This window comes from Delphinapterus leucas, chromosome 6, assembly GCF_059928025.1.
Source record: "Delphinapterus leucas isolate spDelLeu-1000000601 "Yukka" chromosome 6, BTC_Dleu_Yukka2, whole genome shotgun sequence".
Lineage (NCBI taxonomy): Eukaryota > Metazoa > Chordata > Mammalia > Artiodactyla > Monodontidae > Delphinapterus > Delphinapterus leucas.
In genome coordinates, this window is record NC_143134.1 from 10209784 (window position 1) to 10229965 (window position 20182).

The 20182-nt window shown below is 39.5% G+C and overlaps 1 protein-coding gene across 7 annotated transcripts in view; it reads right to left on the reverse strand.

Annotated features, from left to right (window-relative positions):
* NEK1 (NIMA related kinase 1) overlaps positions 1-20182 on the reverse strand; it is a 213806-nt gene that overhangs the window by 185406 nt on the left and 8218 nt on the right. For 4 of the 7 annotated variants that reach the window (XM_089912681.1, XM_089912680.1, XM_022594861.3 and 1 more), the window contains exons 2-4: positions 11256-11404; positions 10483-10579; positions 4694-4791 (exon numbers count right to left, since the gene is read on the reverse strand). In XM_089912681.1, the coding sequence (XP_089768807.1) occupies positions 4694-4791; positions 10483-10579; positions 11256-11372 (312 nt within the window). In that variant the 5' untranslated portion in view covers positions 11373-11404. The other 3 variants (XM_089912678.1, XM_089912679.1, XM_089912682.1) reach the window with 3 other exon arrangements.

The following is a 20182-nucleotide window of genomic DNA, read 5'->3' on the forward strand; positions in this document are numbered from 1 at the left end:
GAGCCTGTGCTCTTCAAAGGGAGAGGCCACAACAGTGAGAGGCCCATGTACAGCAAAAATATATATATATATTATTAATATAAATATTTCAGAAAATGCATGCTTTATGGAGGTCCTAGAGATTTGTCAATGACTTTGCTGTCCGTTTTTACCCTTAGGGAAAATATTCATCAAGCCAGTAACAAATACCCCTATGGAGAACTGTATTCTATTACTGGTTACTATAAGAAATTAACTACAGCCTTTCAGTCTCATTATCAAACAGGCCTTTGCTTCTTGATGACCAGAAGGCTCCTGGAAAAGACTGTACTAGGAACACTAAACTACTGACACCTCAGAAAACACACTCTTGAGTACAGGCTTCTGAGCTGACACTGCTGACGTTGAACAATGGACTGAGTCAATATTCCTAAGGCTTTTTCAGTCCAGAAGCTGATATACATCATAAAAGCAGACCCACCCAAAACCCAGCATGATAAGAATTACTAGGACTGAATGAACTGAATTAAATGAAATTTAATTACGTGTATTTATTTGAAATACAACTAGTATTATACATATATTTTTAACGTTTCATCCTTCTATACTTAATGAACATATGAAGTTCTCTTCTTTCTCTTCTTAAACTATCTCTACCCTCAATTTAGTAAATCGTGCTTTTCTAGACTGAAATATAACATCTTGAAATGATTATCTGCTTCTCACTGACCCTTTCAGAATTTAGAAATAGTTTTACTGAGTTTTACTTTTCAGGAATATTGTAATTTTCATTGGTTCAATAAGAATGTACACTCCTTTTTACCAGAATATAACTACACAAATCAATTGTGCAACCAAAGCCATACTTGGACTGTCTTATGTGAGGATGAATTTCATTCAATCAGTTATGACAAGCCTGCTGCCCACAAATACACACAGAGCCAATTCCTACATTGTGCCACCAGGGTACTGGCCTAGTGCCTGACTTACAAGGTCTCAGCATCACAGGTGGCAAGGTCATTTAGTAGTAGCCAAAAACCTTGGCAAATCTGAAAACCCTCAAGAAGAAAGAAAATCACCCAAATTTATAGGTACTGCAGGTGAAATTCGGTGGAAAATGTACTGGGCTTGGTTTACTGGCCTTGGGATAGAAGAACAAATAGTATTTTAAAAAGTCCAATCTAAGATTCCTTATGAAAACTTCTGGACAGAAATCAATTCTGTGGCCTTAGTAGCTACATAGTTGCTCAATTCTATAAGGCTCTGGATTTTCAGAGCAAACTCAAGGAAGTCTGTATGCCTAATTAACACTCTGACTGCACCTAAATATTAGGCCTAACCCTACGAGACCAGACTTTCTTTTAAAAGAACATACATTTGTAAATTACCAGGAGACGAGACCATCAGAAAATTTATCCAACACTTAGAAATAAGCCAAAAATAGTCAGTTGCACATCTTTTTAATATCTACGTGGGGAAAGGCCATTCAAGGATTGTTCAGCAGAATGTACTTACTTCATATCGTTGTTTACTACTGAGTAAAAGTCACAGACTTAGCCTGCTTCCTAACTTGACAAGGTTTTTTTCTAGTAAAGATGCAAACAAGGAAGTATCACTGAAGAGAATGGCTTGAGCAGTTGGAGAATTTCTTTGTCTCACGCGTCTCTGCTCCCACTTCCATTCTAGAGATGGAACAAAACCATCTCAGACTGATTTCAACCTACAGCCTACAGCAAAAATGGCCTCTGACCTCTGTTTTCCTGCTTCAAAGCTCAGAGAGTAGCAGGTTGTTTTTGTGTAAATAATTACCATTTTAAATAGGCTAACAAAACTTGTCATTTTGAAGGGTAGGAAAAAATGCTATTAACTTAAAAGAAAGACTTGCCAAATTTTTATTGTTTATATGGAATAATCTCAGATGGACGAAAAAACTAGAGTAAATCTCCATAATTTCTAGGATTACAAGAAAAATATATGTACACACACACACATATATATCGTTATGTACTAAGAATATTTATCCAACAGAAAAATCAAATCCATAGGGCTTCCCTGGTGGCACAGTGGTTAAGAATCCACCTGCCAATGCAGGCGACACAGGTTCGAGCCCTGGTCCAGGAAGACCCCACATGCCGTGGAGCAACTAAGCCCGTGCGCCACAACTACTGAGCCTGTGCTCTAGAGCCGGCAAGCCACAACTACTGAGCCCACGTGCCACAACTACTGAAGCCCATGCACCTAGAGCCTGTGCTCCACAACAAGAGAAGCCACAGCAATGAGAAGCCTGCGCACCACAACGAAGAGTAGCCCCCGCTCGCCCCAGCTAGAGAAAGCCCGCATGTAGCAACGAAGACCAAAAATAAATAAATAAATAAATAAATTTAAAAAACTAAACTAAACTAAACCCATAGATTATCAATGTACTTTACAGTATAATGTTACGGAATTTAACAGCAAGCATTTTAAAGTCCAAAAGAGACAAAAGAATAAAAATAAGCACAAGCAATGGAATATATCAGATAAAACTGTAATTAAAATATAGCACCTTGTACACAAACATTACTATCTGACCTTCACCACAACAGTACCGTCGGCTACCTGGTAGGAATATTCCTACTACTGAGTGAGGATGTAAAGTCACAAAGCAGTTAAGTAACTTGTGAACGTAATTACCAAGCTGATAAGTAGGACAAGCACTCAAACCCAAGTCTTCTCACTCCACGTTTTGGGCTCTGCCTAGTAGGCTTAATTGTGGAACATGAGGTAAGGAAAGCTTGAGGAATACGATACTACCCTACTCGATAGTACTTTTAACTCAAGCTCTCATCTTACCATATCTCCAAGTTGCTGCCAAGACCCTCAAAGTCCCCATCTGTGTGACGTTATCAGTCAGCTGATGAATTGTGCCAAGGCGGTGCTACCACAGACGCAGCCTTCCTCAGTACCTTGACATAAGCAGACTGGGGCCTCCGCTCTACAGTAAATTACAACCTGCTTGGAGAAACAACTCTAATGTGACATTATTCAGAGTACATTAATAAGGGTGCACGATGCACTGAAGGTGAGTGTAGACTGGGAGGAATCCCATGGACTATTAGGTCGGAGCTAGAAACAACAGATGTACAGACAGCAAAGCGGATGGATCAGAAACAGTCCTTAGGGGAAAAGTAAAACTGAATGAGATATAATACAACAGGTACACATTTAAAAATACATGTATACAAAACAATGATGGCTATTTTGCAGACACAGACAGAGATATTGATTAAAGACATTAGAAGGGCTGCCTAAGGATAGAGGGGAGTGGAACAGAAATGAGTACGAAGTGAAAAGAAACAAAGCAAGGGCTTTGCTGGAATGAAATATAATGCACCTCTTAAAACTAATGCAACTGATCTAGGGACTTCCCTGGCGGTCCAGTGGTTAGGACTACGAGCTTCCACTGCAGGGGGGCACGGGTTTGATCCCTGGCTGGGGAACAAAAATCCCGCATACGGCGTGCCCGAAAAAACAAAACAAAACCTTATACAACTGATCTATATGGACCGACATGTCAATGTAATCAAGATAATTTTTAAGCGACAAAAGCAAGACAGAGCATGGTATGTATACTATCCCATTTCTGAATACGCATGTCTCAGTGTATACGTGTGTATGTTCAATATGAAAAAGAAAGCACACCAAACCAAAAGCAGTGGTAATCTCAGGGACAGAACGGCAGGGGAAGACGGCTTTCCATCTCCAAACCTCTGAATAATTTTACAATTTAAGTTTGTAAAAAGAACATTTTATAAACTCTGCTGTTAGATAGGGGTAGGTTCAAACACCAACTGTGACTTTGGGCAAGCTACTTAACCTTAGCTTTCTTACCTATTAAATAGAGAAAACTACAGTACGCTAATTCAAAGGGGGATTTAAGAATTAAAAGAGACAACAAATGCAACACTCCTAGCACAGAGCTCCCTCCATTCTCCTACGTAATAGCCTGCAATTAAAATTAAGGATGGGTGATAATGAGAAATGCAATAGGAATTCAGAGAAAGAAAAGATCATGGAAAATCAGAGTACCTATGGAAAATCTAAAGAGGCTGGGACTTGAGCTGAGTTTTTTTAAAAATGGTAAAATGTTAGTCAGGGATGCGGAGGAGAAGGTACTACCAAAATAAAATAAATAATCAAAAAAACACACAGGAAGAAGAATGAGAGGTATAAACCTGTGTCCCAGTGCCAACCACAAAATGAATGTGCGATAAATATCTGGTACATCCATGAAAAAGGGTGCACACTAGGGAACAGGAAACAAGACTGTGTACGTAGAATAGCTCATATTTTAGAGATCCTTGAAATCAAAACGAAGACTGGATTTCACGCAGTTGCAGGGCAAGGCTTCTAGAGCTGGAGTTAACGGCAAAGCCACATTCTAAGATAAGGTGGCAGTAAGCCAACTGACAGCATACAGAGTAATCAATCAGCTACCCGCATAAAAATATAGTTACACACACACACACACACACACACACACACGACACAACGTATACGACACACACAGCAGCATCGCCATAGATGGAAACGAGACGGGACCTGAACTCAGGAGGGAGGTCACGAGAGCTGGAGTAGGCGCCCAGTTAATACTCGTAGTACAAACAAACAAGCACTGAATGAATTCTCAACAACACTTACGGAGTAAGAGCCAGTCTCCCACGTGCTAACTCACCTGGTCCTCTTGAAACAAAATGCCTTTCTGGGCATTTATTCGTTTAAACAGATCCCCTCCTTCACAGTAATCCATCACTATGTAGAGAGAGCCATTTTCTAAAAAATATAAACGTTACAGTCCATTTTTTAAAATGTACATCAAAAGCATAGCTACATTAAAGGTACCTAAAGGGTTTACTAAAAAGCAGCAATTAATTAAATACGTTGCACTAAACTAAAAACAGAACCACAGCCAGAAGAATTGAAGTGCAAAGTCAAGGTTTACTGGACGTACAGACTGTGCGGTAACTTGGGTTAACAGGCAACTCCATCATTAATGACTTTTCTGCCAAGAATATATCATCCCATTATCCACACTGACATAAACATCTCTGCAATATGGACAAAATGCAGACAGATATAGTTGATTTCATTTAATAGATATATTTCCTTAAACGTCAACTATAAAAATCACATTTTTCCAATCATTTGTCAGAGATGGGTAACCTTGGTTTTTAGCTGACCATTACTTTCCAGCTTTATTTCATCCACTTAATTACCTGTTAAACAAACAAAATAACAGATGCTGCGATGAACTGTCAGGACTCAACAGTGAGACAGTCTCTACTCTCCTGGAGCTCTCTTTGTAGTGATATATAATCTGTGAATGAACATGAAGATGGGGCACTTCCCTAATCACCTGTATGCCTCAGTCCACAGGATAAAAGACTTCCATGACCCTTCCTGTGGTAGAGAGGATGAGAAGAACACTTCTAATCCTTCTCTCCACCCTCACTCTTCCATAGGACTAAGACCACACCACTTCTTCCCAGGTAAGGAAGAGTGGCCAAGATCACCTATTACAGCTCAAGGAACAGCCTTCCCAGAGTTCACTTCTCTTGCTGCCTTGTGCTGATGGCCTTGCTCCCGGCACCTTGGATGGTGGTCTTGTTACTCGCGGTGCTCACATTCACCTTGTATACACTGCTTCCAATGTGCCCAGGGTTGGGAACCTACATGAATGAGCTGATTAAGAATCTGTGTAACTCTTTACAATTGATACGAAAAGATCATCCAAATATACATGTGAGAAATCACTGTGCGGAAAAAAAAAACAAACAGAAAACCGTACAATCTACTACTTATGAAAAATATGTATAGAATGTCACCATTTACATAGCATGAGAAACAAAAAGCCAAAAAAAAAAGTACCGTGTGCTATGATTTATGTATGCTTATTAACGCTCAGAACATTTCTGGAGGGAAACTCAAGATAGTGGTAAAACAGTGGGTACCTCCAGGAGGGAAAAACATGTGACTCAAAACTAGAAACAGAAGGCAAATTTTTTACTGTTATGTAACCTCTGAATTCTGTACCATCTGCATGTAGCAAAAATTAAATAAAACCATTACAAGGTTTTTTTAAAAAGGTGTGTGTGTTTGTGAGAGACAGAAACAGACACAGAGACAGGGAGACAGAGAAGGTTAAACAGGACCTGAGAAAGGAAATGGAGAAGCAATCCTGAAGAAAAATATCTGAGCTCTGCTATATTTTTTGCTGTTTAAACAATTGTCATTTATTTTGGGATAAGTACTAGTTAAAATGTAAGGTTAAAAGAAAAGTCTTTTCTGCATGAGGGAAATACTAATCTGTTTTGTATTCCTTCGATCATTCAAGCATCTGAGTGCCAACTATGTTCCAGGCACTTTGCACAAGATGCCAGGGATACAGAAATATAAGACACCACCCCTGTCACCAATGGGCTCACACAGTACTGAAGAAACACCCTCCAAAAAACCCCAACATAATGACCACCTAGAAACTGCTTGAAATTGAAGCAAAAAGACTGTAAGGCGAGTGACAAAGCCTCAAGGCATGTTAAAAACGACCGAGAGTTTAAGAGAGGACACGAACCACGACCTCTCAGCGAAGCACGCACTGCTGGCAGGCTAACCCTGTAATTCTAACACTTTTCTCCCTTCATCGCCTCTCACTTGAGAAGCTGAAAAAAATCCCAGATTCCCTAATTCCCAGTCTCCCCTACAGTTGGAGGTGGTCACTGACTCCATAACGGTCACTAAGATCTAGGAGGAAATCTGAACAGTGGCTTCTGAGAAAGCACTGGCTCGTCTGGTCACAGGACAGACAAGAGCAAGCTGCTGGTGCTGCCCTTGCCCCTTCTTTTGGCATCTTTTGGATGCAGGCGCTGCCTGGAGTTGCAAAGCGTCTTCTCAGGACAAGGAGACAGGATTAGGCTTAAAACCGTGCCTATTAAGGATGTCAGAGTAGAAATCAGACAGGGCCTAAGCTGCCATATACACCCTATACACAGGACAGCTCATCTTTCAGACTTCCTGTTAGGTGAGATCATTAAATATCTTTCTCACTTAAGCCAATACTGGCCAGATTTTCTGTTACCTGCAGCAAAAAGCAATCCAAATTTAGCCTCAAAGAAAAGCTTTCTTCAAGTACACAGAGAAGTTAGATTTTGGCAACACCAATGGGGAACAAGGTGAATGCCAACACAAGCTCCATAAGTGAGACTAAAAAGCTTCCATTAAAGATATAAAAGCTACTTTTGCAACAGTAAGAAGTAAAACAAACTTATGAGGTTAAAAAAACACAGACTGTAGGAAAATACAAATAAAAGAATGAAAGCAGTTAGAAGGTGATAGCTAGAGACAACTAAAAACAGAGAGCAATATATGAATAACAGTAGAGAAAACAGAACTGTATATAACACAGATACCCCAATACACAGTGACACAACACTTTCTCAATGATAAGGTCAAATTTTTAAAAATTTTAAAATGTTAGGAATATAGACAAAAATGTCTAATTATAATATTTAATATAATCTAATTATACATTTATATACCTGAAAATACTGTTTTCTCCCCACTCTCCAGTTTTACAAAACAATTTTATCTGAATTTTTCACATGTGTCATCAATATAAATGTCTTTTATTGATTCACCTATGTTTTCCCGATACACATGATCTTCATTTCCTTTTAAGTTAACTGAAAGAGAGCACTTTTAAAATCTGTTTATGTTGTCAGTGGAATTTTTTCTATGTCCTAATTCCCATACACATAAGATTGGGACCTTAAAAAAATCATCCTAGAGAGTTCATATGCATGATTGTCACAACATAACCATACTGCCTTTTAAGTGACTTTAGAAGGCTTACAATAGTATCTGCAATTATGACATCAGTATTAAATTTCTCTGATGCTTCTTTTTAAAACTGATTCTGCCTGAGGACCTCTATAAGCACTCAGAACTAACTCAGTGAAGTTTTCTTCCCCAAAACCACTTTGTTATTTAATGTATTTTAAAATTTGAGAACACATCCTGTAATACAAGACACTTTATAAGAAAGAATTCATCTGTAAGCTAAGACAACTTTATGACAAACAAATTTTGGAATATTTTTCCTTATCTTAAGATATATATGGATTCTTTAAAAACAGTGAAATGAAAACTTGCCTGAAACAAAGAAAAACCAGAATCTGCAGGCAGAAGGGGTACAAAATGTTCCAAGAGAGACAGAATCAGAATTATTAATACTAAGCCATATTCTGGTGAATTTCAATTCTAAAGAAAGAATCCTTCGAGCATTGAGGAAAGATAAATTACCTTCAAGAGGAGAAGCTTTATGCTGACCTCAAACTTTTCTACAGGAACATTCAATGCCAGAAGATATAATGTGATTGTAAGGGAAAAGGGGTCATCAAAGATATTTACTCACGTATAAAAGCATCAGTTAGACACTCTCAGAAATGCAAACAGTAACTGCATTGAGGGAATACAGCATCCATAAGCTCGTCATGAAAAAAAATTGATGAAATCCAGAAAAGTTGGAGATAAATTCAAGTATCTCTGGAAAGGGGTATCTAAGTTATAAAAGAACTAACAATAAGAATTGAATCTGTCTAAATATAGAACCAAGGCCAAACAACTCTAAGAATTATAATTTCAGAACAAAAGATAATATTAAATATTTTTACCCTGTCAAGATGAACAAAAATCAGTGGGGAGGAACTGTAAAGACACTAATTTCCTCACCTTTCATGGCAGACATTCAAAATAACAACAAAATTTTCACTTTTTTAACCAACTTGCTTATTTTTAAAAATTGAGAGATTTAAAATGTTCACATATGTAAGTTATTTTTAATCATTTTAGAGAAAAATTAAATATTTGTGTTTCAGAGCTCCCAAAAGCTCTATGAGAAACTAAGAGGTCCAAAGAGCTACATGATTAAAATGAGAAGATGGCTCAGGTGAGGCAGAAACAGGGACCAAATTCTATACCAAATGTATAGAATCACCAGACGAAACTACATCTTATAAATCTGAGAATGAACTTATAGGCCAGGGTTGGAGAGCTTGTGAGAAAAAGGAACTCTCATGCCCCTTAGTCTAAGGACTCCACTCCTAAAAGACTGCCACAGTACACAGACACCTGTACAAGGAGGTCCAGTGCAACACTACCTGTAACAGTGAAACACTAAATACAACCTAAGTACCCATAACAGAAAAGAGGCTAAACAAATTGTGATACAGCCATAAAGTGCATCTGATGGAAAACACTGCAGATGTTACAAGAAAGTTGTAAAGAATGGGGTGCATCAATACACAGTGACATGGAAAGATACCCATGAGAGACAAAGTGAAAAGAACTAGAAGCAGACATACATAGATACAATCCCACTTGTTTTTAAATGTCAAAGGCTACAAACATATGCCTGTTCCACACGGTCACAGAAAATACAGGAAGGAATCAATGTGGAATTATTCACATTGCTAACCCCTAGGGAATGAGAATGAGTGGGAGGAACAGAGAGCTTGGGGTTCATGCATGTCTGCACTCCTGAATACGTTTACCATGAGCATTTACTCCTTTAAAACTAAACGCCAGTAACAATATAACCTTATTTAAAGAACGTGCTATCCCTTTTGAATCATTCATATGTTTCTAGGTGAAGCATTCAACATAAATATAAAACGTCTGATAGAACATGTGTTGACATACATTCAAACCTTTTACCTTGAAATAGTAAAATCTTGGTGATGAAAGAAGAAACTAAAAGACACATGCTAAGGGAAAGATAAATAAAGAAAATTCAAGGTCCTGAGAAAGAAGAGATGGTTAACATTGTACTCTTTCACATGAGCTATAAAGCCTCATTTCACTGCCATCATAAAATAAATAAACTGAGTACTTTATGGCATAAGGTGTTAACGATCCATATACTTTTTAAAAGTATGTTCTACTTTACTAGATACCAAGTTTATTTGGGAACAAGGATACTTTAATTCAGCTGCTGAAACTGGTATGTAATGTGACCCTGAAATGGTCATTTAAACTATCTTTTACTTTCAATCTAGATTATCTTTCTATTTTGCAACTGACAGAGATTTATGATAATGGGAATGACTTCAATAAACCACCTTTTCCTGCCTTTAGAGAAGCTTTGTCTTATCTTAGTTCCTGCATTACCAAATATGATGGTAGATATTTCCAAAACAGCAATACTTTATAATATTTTAAGAACCTGAGAACACTCTCAAGCAGGATACTTTCTAAAATCAGAACATTTTCTCAGTGGCAGTGGTGGTAGCACTTAAAAGAAGTTTAGTTTTATAAAGGTGTAAATGACTGTTCCTCCTATGTCTAAAATGCATGCGTATACTTTTCTTCCTGAGAATAATTCACAAAAAGATCCTTAAAAGGGAAGTACACAACAGTTGTCCTAAGGCTTAGGAGTTCTTTTGAGCGCTCTTGCAAAATTTATCTGACCTTCAAATGATTCTCTATACTGGACAATATTTGGATGCTTCATGTTTGCCAGCACTGCAACTTCTCTCCTTGATTCTTCCCTTTCTTTACTGGACATCTTAAATAGAAGGAAAAAAGAAAAGAGTAAATTAAGTAAATAGACAACATAATCGTCCATCAAAAAGAGAGTGGTTAAAAATAATGCTACCGGGACTTCCCTTGTGGCGCAGTGGATAAGACTCCGCGCTCCCAATGCAGGGGGCCTGGGTTCAAACCCTGGTCAGGGAGCTAGATGCCACACGCATGCTGCAACTAAGGAGTCCGCAAGCCGCAACTAAGGAGCCCGCAAGCCGCAAGGAGCCAGTAAGCCACAACTAAGGAGCCCGCAAAGCTGCAACTAAGGAGCCCGCCTGCCGCAACTAAGACCCAGCACAACCAAATAATAAATATTTTTTTAAAAATAATAATGCTACCAATGAAGCACAGCCCAAATACTAAAATATAGCTAGAAGTTAAAAAGAATAAGTTGAAGGCACAAATACAACAAAAACATTTTAAGATGTTCAAACCAGATTAAGTCACAGAACAGTGGGTGAGGTTTCTTTTTTAAACACATAAACATGAGCACACATCACAGAAAAAAATCTGAAAGGATTTACAGACTCTTCTGCAATTAGTGGTTGTCTCTGCGATTACGGCAGTCTTTCACTTTAGGTCATGCATTGCCATATATTTTTTTATTCTCTCCTGTAACCAGACTTCTACTTGGATGACCAAATGAAAAATATACTTACGCTTGAGATGTTAATTTCTTTGATAACATACTGTCTGCCATCTTCTATAGATTTAACGAGAATGGCTTTTCCGAATGAACCTTCTCCAATCTTCTGTACTCTAACATATTTCTCCATGGTTCTTTTTCTAAGGCATCTTAACAGATAGGCTAGATATTTAAAAAAAAAGAGTAACAGTTAATAGAAACAAAGCATGTCATCTATAACAATTATAATATTTAATTCAAATTCTATTCCTCAGTGATTTGCTTACTTAAAAAAAAAGATATATAAAATCTTTACTGAAGGTTAAATAAACTTTAACTCAATTTTAGTCATGCAACCTAGAGATAGCTAAAAAGAGAAAACCAGTGACATTTCAATCTTATAACAATACTTTGGAAAGTCAAATACTGTACATACTTAATGGAGGATGAAGCAAACCTTTTCCTACATGAACTAATTAATTAGCAGCATTACTTTACTACCTGCAATAAGAACACAAGCTTAGCAAGACTATTTCCCAAAGTTATTTACCTAATCCTCTCTTATTAGACATTTAGGCTGTTTACAGTGTTTGCTATTATAAAAGAACTTTAGATTAAATTTCTGTACATACATTTTTATGTACTCATTATAAAGATTTCCATAGTACACACTGTGAGTTCAAAGAATATGCACATGTTAAAGCTTTCAAACACACTGCTTGTCTTACAGAAACGCCTACTAGCTTGCTTGCATTCTGACCAGCAGTGAATAAAAATGCCTGTTCCTACGTACTCTTTTAACAGTGGTTATTATTTATTAAAATATTTCAGAGGCAATAAAGGGTAGTAGTCAAAGAGCACTAAAACCTTAGAGTCAGAGAGCCTGGGTTTAAATCCTGGCTTTAGCACTTATTTGCTATTTGACCTTGGACAAGTTACTTATCTTTAAGTGGCACAGTTTGTTCATCTGTACAATGTGGCCAACAACAGGACCTGCTTATAGAGCTGCTGGGAGGATTAGTCAATTTCATTAATGTCTAGAGAACAGTGACCTACAGACAGTGAGCACTGTGTCACAATCTGTTCTTACTGTTATTCGTTAGGTTGGATGGGGGGAAGCAGTGTCTCACTTTTTTTTGTAAGCTCCTTTGCTTACCAATGAATCTGAAAAATTCTTCCACGTTTCTGAACTGTTCCATTAATTCTCTTTTGAACTATTCATTCAGGTTCTTTGTCCATTTTCTACTGGGATAGTCTTCTTTATTGTTTTTTAATTGAAGTATAGTTGATCACAATACTGTGTAAATTTCAGGTGCACAACAAAGTATTCCAGATACATGTATACATATTTTCAGATTCTCTTCCACTGTAGGTGTTTACAAGATTAGGAATATAGTTCCCTGTGCTATACAGTAGGTTCTTGTTGTTTATCTATTTTGTATACAGTAGCTTGTATCTGCTAATCCCAAACTGTTAATTTGTCCCTGCCACCCGTTTCCCCTTCGGTAACCACAATTTTGTTTTCTATGTCTGTGAGTCTATTTGTTTTGTCAGTAAGTTCATTTGTATCATTTTTTAGATTTTACATAAGTGATATCTTATGATATTTGTCTCTGTCTTACTTCACTTAGTATGATAATCTCTAGGTCCACCCATGTTGCTGCAAATGGCATATTTCATTCTTTTTTATGGCTGAGTAATATTCTATTGTATATATGTACCACATCTTCTTCATCCATTCCTCTGTCGATGGACATTTAGGTTACTTCCATGTCTTGGCTATTATACAGTGCTGCTATTATACAGTGCTGCTATAAACATTGCATCCTCTTTATAGTTTCTAGTTGCTTGTTACAGTGACCTGCATTTCTATCAATAATCTTTCTTAACTCCTTCAGCATTTTTATTACCTCCTTTTCTGAATCAGGGTCTGGTAGGCTGGAGAGGTCTGTTTCATTGTTCCTTCAGGGGATTTCTCTTGTTCTTTTACTTTGGGATAGTTCCTCTGCTTTTTCATTTTAGTTAAATTTCTCTGACTCTAAGAATTTAAGAGAAACAGTTATCTATCGTGGTCTGACAGGGCTGTTTTTATGTGGGAGTGTCCCTGTGTAGACTGCGTGAGTCTGATATTTTTGGTGTGAAGGCTGTTTTTAGTGTGGATGCTTGCCACGTCTTTCCTCAGGGTGTGCTGGCCCTTGTCCCCTTGCTAAGGGGTGTGTCTGGTGTTGTGGTGACCAGAGCCTGCAGTTGTTACTGCGTGGGGCCTCTTCTCTGCCCTGTAGTTGTCACAGCCCTGTCGGGGACAGGGTCTGCTCCTCGGCTGTCACAGGCGAAGCCCCCAGATCCAGTTCCAAGCTGCAACACGAGGAGTGAGGGCCTGGAGCACAGGGAGACAGGAGCCAGTGTGTGCTCCTCCCCAGGAGCTATCCACCAGGACACGCAACTCTGTGATGCCACCCGTGTGCACACGCACAGACTTCACTGTTAGTGAACTAGTGCTAGTGCTGCCCTCAGGGGCCACCTCAGGGCCGCCATGGATGTCCCTCAGGCATGCATGAGTTGTCCCAAAACCCACGCACCACCAAAAGAGCCCTCCACCGCCACAGCCCGGGACCCGCTGTGGGAGGACCGGTGACTGGCTCTGATTTCAGCCCCGCCTCTGTGTGCATGCCCACAAACTGCACAAAGTCCACGGCAGCCAGAGCCATGCCCGCTGTGAGCATGCTGATAATGGGCTGCTAGGGCGGCCCACACCCCTCCCTTTATGCACTGACAACAGGCTCCGACGGCGGGCCCACGCTCCTGCTGTGCGCACCCCCAGTTGTGTCCTGTGCCACGCTCCAGGCCCATCGGGCTGTCTCCATGCACCCAACCTGAGTCCCCCCGGGTCTGTGTGCTGAAGCCCGAGTTGCAGCACCCAGTAGCCGCACACGCCAGCAGGCGCAGCACAGGCTGCAAAGGGCAGCGGCATGGCCAAGATGGCCTGTGCTGCACTCTCTCCGCCCTGCAGGACAGCAGGCCGGCTTCCACACTGTCCTCTCAAGCCTCTGAAGCTCCCTATCTGTCCCACCGAGCCTCCCAGCCGGTAAAGGAGGTCCCCAGAGCGAGGGAACATTTCCTCTTTCACAGCTCCCTTCCAGGGGGCAGGTCCCATCCCAATTCCTCGTCTCCCTTTTCCCTTTGTCCTATTTAATTACTTGGGGATCTTTACTGCAGCTTTGGTTGTATGAGATTTTCTGCCAGCTTTCAGTAGGTATTCCATGAGAATAGTTTCACATATAGATGTATTTTTAAAAATGTATTATTTATTTTTGGCTGTGTTGGGTCTTTGCTGCTGCGCGCAGGCTTTCTCTAGTTGCGGCGAGCGGGGGCTACTTTTCATTGTGGTGCATGGGCTCTCATTGCAGTGGCTTCTCTTGTTGCAGAGCACGGGCTCTAGGCAAGCGGACTCAGTAGTTGTGGCTCACGGGCTCTAGAACACAGGCTCAGTAGTTGTGGTGCATGGGCTTAGTTGCTCCGCAGCATGTGGGATCTTCCCGGACCAGGGCTCGAACCCGTGTCCCCTGCATTGGCAGGCAGATTCTTAACCTCTGCACCACCAGGGAAGTCCCATAGATGTATTTCTGATGTCCTTGTGGGAGGAGGTGAGTTCCACATCCCTCTACTCCACCATCTTCAAGTTCATCTTCTTTTCATTAGTTTGTAGAAGCTTCTTTAATGACGATGTTAGCCCTTCTCCAGTATGAATTTTTTTTTGCTTATATGCCATTTGTCTTCAATTTTATTGAAATACAAACGTTAATTTTGATGTGAACAAATTTATTAACGTCTTCCTTATATTTCTGCCATCGGTATCACACTTAGAAACTTACTGTACCAAATACCATAAGATACTTGATTAAGGTTGTTAACTTCAGCAAGAGTAACTTCAGGAGAGTGGTGGAGACAGAAGCGAGAGTACAATAGGTTAGGTAGTGAAAGCTTAAAAAAGTGAAGGGAAGGGGAGGAGGATAGATGGAGGGAGGGGAAAGGAGAGAAAAAGTGTCCCAAAAGCAACCTCTAGAACTGCTTATTGGCAAGATCACACATACTGTGAAGATACATGAATTCACTTTGTTAATCTAAAAATAATAAATATTTTATTTAGGGGGGTGTGGCCAAGATGGCAGAGTAAGAAGACCCTGAGCTCACCTCCTCCCACAAACACACCAAAAGTACAACTATTTAAAGAGCAGCTACCTATAAGAACAACCGGAAGAACAGCAGAAAAGATTTTCTGCAACTGAAGATACAAAGAAGGAACCACAATGGGATGGGTAGGAGTGGTGGAGACCCAGTATAGACAAGACGCACAGCCATGGGCAGGTAACCCACAAATAGGAGAATAATCACAAATGCAGAAGTTCTCCCCGAGAAGCAAGGAGTTCAAGCCCCACATGAGGCTCCCCAGCCCAGGGCTCCTGCACCAGGTTGATGAGCCCCCAGAATACCTGGCTTTGAAGACCAGCAGAGCTTGCATACAAGAGAGGCAGAGTGCTGTAGAAAAAAAAGACTCTACTCTTAGGGGGCGCACACAAAATCTCACCCACTCTGAGATACAGCTCTGAGAAGCAATAATTTGAAAGAAGCTTATATCAAACCCACCTGCTAATCTTGGAGAGCCCCCTGGAGAGGCAGGAGGGCCACTGGGACTCCCCTGGGGACACAGACGCTCGCAGCAGCCATTTTTGGAAGTCTGTTCTTCCACGAAGACACTGATGGTACAAAAGCCAGCTTGGAGTCCTCCCTCTAGCCTATTAGCAACAGGAGCTTACCCAACCACTAACCAGATGGCAACAGCCCTGGAGGCCACCCCCTGGGGACCTGTAGTCAGCTACGCTAGTACCCAGCCCCACCCACCAGTGGCAGCCACCACAGGAGGCAGGACCTGACAATCAACCAGGCCACAGGGCAGCCCCACCAAAAAAGAAGGGCCCACATAAGGGACACTCCTAGAGCACATAGCTCTTGTGACCAAAGAGGAGTGTGCCACTGGGCCCCATAGGACAACGCCTACACAAAGCCACTTGTCCAAGATTGGGAAACACAACCGACCTAATTCATAGAAATAAAGATAGATAATTAATTCAGTAAAATGAGGAGACAGAGGAATACACACCATAGGAAGAAACAAGACAAAACCCCAGAAGGACTAAGCAAAATGGAGATAAGCAATCTACCCAATAAAGAGTTCAAGGTCACGATCATACAGATGCTCAATAAATTCAGGAGAAAAATGGATGAACACTCTTAGAAGTGTGACAAGGAGTTAAAAAACATAAGGAAAAAAACCAACAAATATGAAGAATACAATCACTGAAATAAAAAATACACTAAAAGGAATAAACAGTAGAGTAGATGATACAGAGGAACAGAGCAACAAACTGGAAGACAGAGTAGTTGAAATCACCCAGCTGAAGAGAAAAAAGAAAAAATAATTTTTAAAAATGAAGATAGTTTAAGAAACCGCTAAGACAACATCCAATGTGTAACATTAGCATTATAAGGGGTCCCAGGAGGAGAAGAGACAGAGAAAGGGGAAGAGAACTTATTTGAAGAAATAATAGCTGAACATTTCCCTAACCTGGGAAAGAAAACATATCCGGGTCCAAGAAGTACAGAGAGTCCCCAACAAGATAAAACCAAAGAGGTCCACAGCAAGAAACATTAAAATGAAAATGGCAAAAATTAAAGATTAAGACAGAACCTTAAAAACAGCAAAAGAAGGCTTCCCTGGTGGAGCAGTGGTTAACAGTCTGCCCACCAATGCAGGGGACATGGGTTCGAGCCCTGGTCCGGGAGGATCCCACATGCCACAGAGTGACTGGGCCTGTGTGCCACAACTACTGAGCCTGCACTCTAGAGCCCGTGAGCCACAACTACTGAAGCTCGTGCACCTGGAGCCCATGCTCCATGACAGGAGAAACCATCGCAAATAGAGGTCCACGCACTGCAAAGAAGAGTGGCCCCCACTCGCCGCAACTAGAAAAAACCCGTGCACAGCAATGAAGACCCAACACAGCCAAAAATAAATAAAATTTTTTTAAAAAAGCAGCAAAAGAAAAGCAACTAGTTATGGGACTTCCCTGGTTGTCCAGTGGTTAAGACTTTGCCTTCCAACGCAGAGGGTGCAGGTTCGATCCCTGGTTGGGGAGTTAAGATCCCACATGCCTTGCAGCCAAATAAACCAAAACATACAACAGAAGCAATGTTGTAACAAATTCAATAAAGACTTTAAAAAATGGTCCATATTAAAAAAATCTTAAAAAAAAAAAAAAGAAAGGCAACTAGTTATGTACAAGAGAACTTCCAAAAGATCATCAGCTGATCTTTGCAGGCCAGAAGGGAGTAGCATAACACATTCAAAATGATGACAGGGAAACGCCTATAACCCAAAATACTCTACCTGGCAAGGCTATCATTCAGATCTGAAGGAGAGATAAGAAGTTTTACAGAAAAGCAAAAGTGAAAAGAGTTCAGCACCACTAAACTGGCTTTACAAGAAATGTACAAAGACTTCTCTAAGTGGAAAAGAAAAGACCATAACTAGAAATATGAAAATTACAAAAGGAAAAATCTTATTGGTAAAGGCAAACATACTGTAAATGTAGTAGATAAACCACTTATAAAGCTAGCAGGAAGGTTAAAAAAGAAAAGTTGTAAAATCATCTATATCCACAATAAGTAGTTAAGGGATACATAAAAAGATGCAAAAAAAATGAAGACAAAAACATTCAATTTGGGGGGTAGGGAGAAAAAACACAAAATTGTTAGAATGCATTAGGATTTAAGAGATCATCAACTTAAAATAATCATAGTACATACACACACACACACATATATATGTGTGTGTGTGTGTATATATATATATATATATAGAGAGAGAGAGAGACAAGAGGGAAGGAGGGAGGGAGAGAGGGGGAGGGGAGGGGAGTGGGAGGGGAGGGGGAGGGGGAGGGGGAGAGACAGTGGGGAGAGAGGGTTAGGGAGGGAAGGGGGTTGTTATATATGAACTTCATGGTAACCACAAACCAAACATATAATAGATAGATATACAAAAAAGAGAAAGGCATCCAAACATAACACTAAAGATAGCCATCAAGGGAATTCCCTGGCAGTCCAGTGGTCAGGACTCGGCACCTTCACTGCCATGGGCCCAGGTTCGATCCCTGGTCAGGGAAGTAAGATTGCACAAGGCACACTGTGCAGCCATCAAATCACAAGGGAAGAGAGCAAATGAAAAAAAAAAAAAAAGAACTTAAAAAAGAATGAGAAAACAATTAACAAAAGAGCAATAAGTACACACCTATCAATAATTACTGTAAATGTAAATGGACTAAATGCTCCAATCAAAAGACACAGCATGTATGCTGCCTTACAAGAGACTCACTTCAGAGTTAAGACACACACAGACTGAAAGTGAAAGGGTGAAAAAAGGTATTCTATGCAAAGGGAAACGGAAAGAAAGCTGGGGTAGCAATACTTATAGCAGACAACAGACTCTAAAACAAAGACTGTAACAAGAGACAAAGAATAACAATAGACAATGATAAAGGGATCAATCTAACAAGAAGATATAACAATTGTCAATATATATGCACCCAACACAGGAGCACCTAAATACCTAAATCAAATACTAACAAACATAAAGGAAGAAACTGACAGAAACACAATAACAGTAGGCAAATTTAACACCCCACTTACATCAATGGACAGATTACCCAGACAGAAAATCAATAAGGAAACAATGGCCTTAAATGACACATTAGATCACATGGACTTAAGAGATATATATAGAACGTTCTATCCAAAAGCAGAACACACATTCTTCAAGCACACATGGAACATTCTCCAAGATACATCATATGCTAGGCCACAAAACAAGTCTCAATAAATTTAAGAAGAGTGAAATCATATCAAGCATCTTTTCTGATCACAACAGAGATTAGAAATCAATTACAAGAAAAAAACTGCAAAAAATAAAAAATGCAGATATGTTACTAAACAACAAATACATCACTAAAGAAATTGAACATGAAATCAAAAAATACCTGGAGACAAATGAGAACAAAAACACAATGATCCAAAATCCATGAGACACAGCAAAAGCAGTTCTAAGAGGGAAGTTTATAGCAATACAAGACTATCTCAGGAAACAAGAAATCTCAAATAAACCATCTAACCTTACACCAAAAGGAACTACGAAAAGAACAAAACCCAAAGTTAGTAAAAGGAAAAAACAGAGTTCACAGCAGAAATAAATGAAATAGAGACTAAAAAAAATAGAAAAGATAAATGAAACTAAGAGTTGGATCTTTGAAAAAATAAAGAAAATTGCTAAACCTCTAGCCAGACTTATGAATAGAGAGAAGAATATATAAAATCTGAAATGAAAGAGAAGTTACAATGATACCACAGAAATACAAAAGATCATAAGTGATTACTATACATAATTTTATACCAATAAAATAGACAACCTAAAAGAAATGGATAAGTTTCTAGAAACATACAACCTCCCAAGACTGAAACAGGAAGGAAAAAAAGTATGAAAAGACTGCTCACCAATAATTAAATTGAATCACTAATCAAAAAACTCCCAACAAACAGAAGTCCACAACCAGGCAGCTTCAAAGGTGAATTCTACAACACACTGAAGAAAGAGTTAACACCTATCCTTCTCAAGCTAGTCAAAGAAAACTGAAGAGGAAGGAACACTTATGAACTCATTCTACAAGGCCGACATCACCTGATACCAAAACCAGACAAAGATACCACAAAAAAAGGAAAATATCACTTTAAGAGTCAATATCACTGATGAACACAGATGCAAAAATTCTCAACAAAATATAAGCAAACCAAATTCAACAATACATTAAAAGAATCATATACCATGATCAGGTGGGATTTAACTCAGGGATTTAA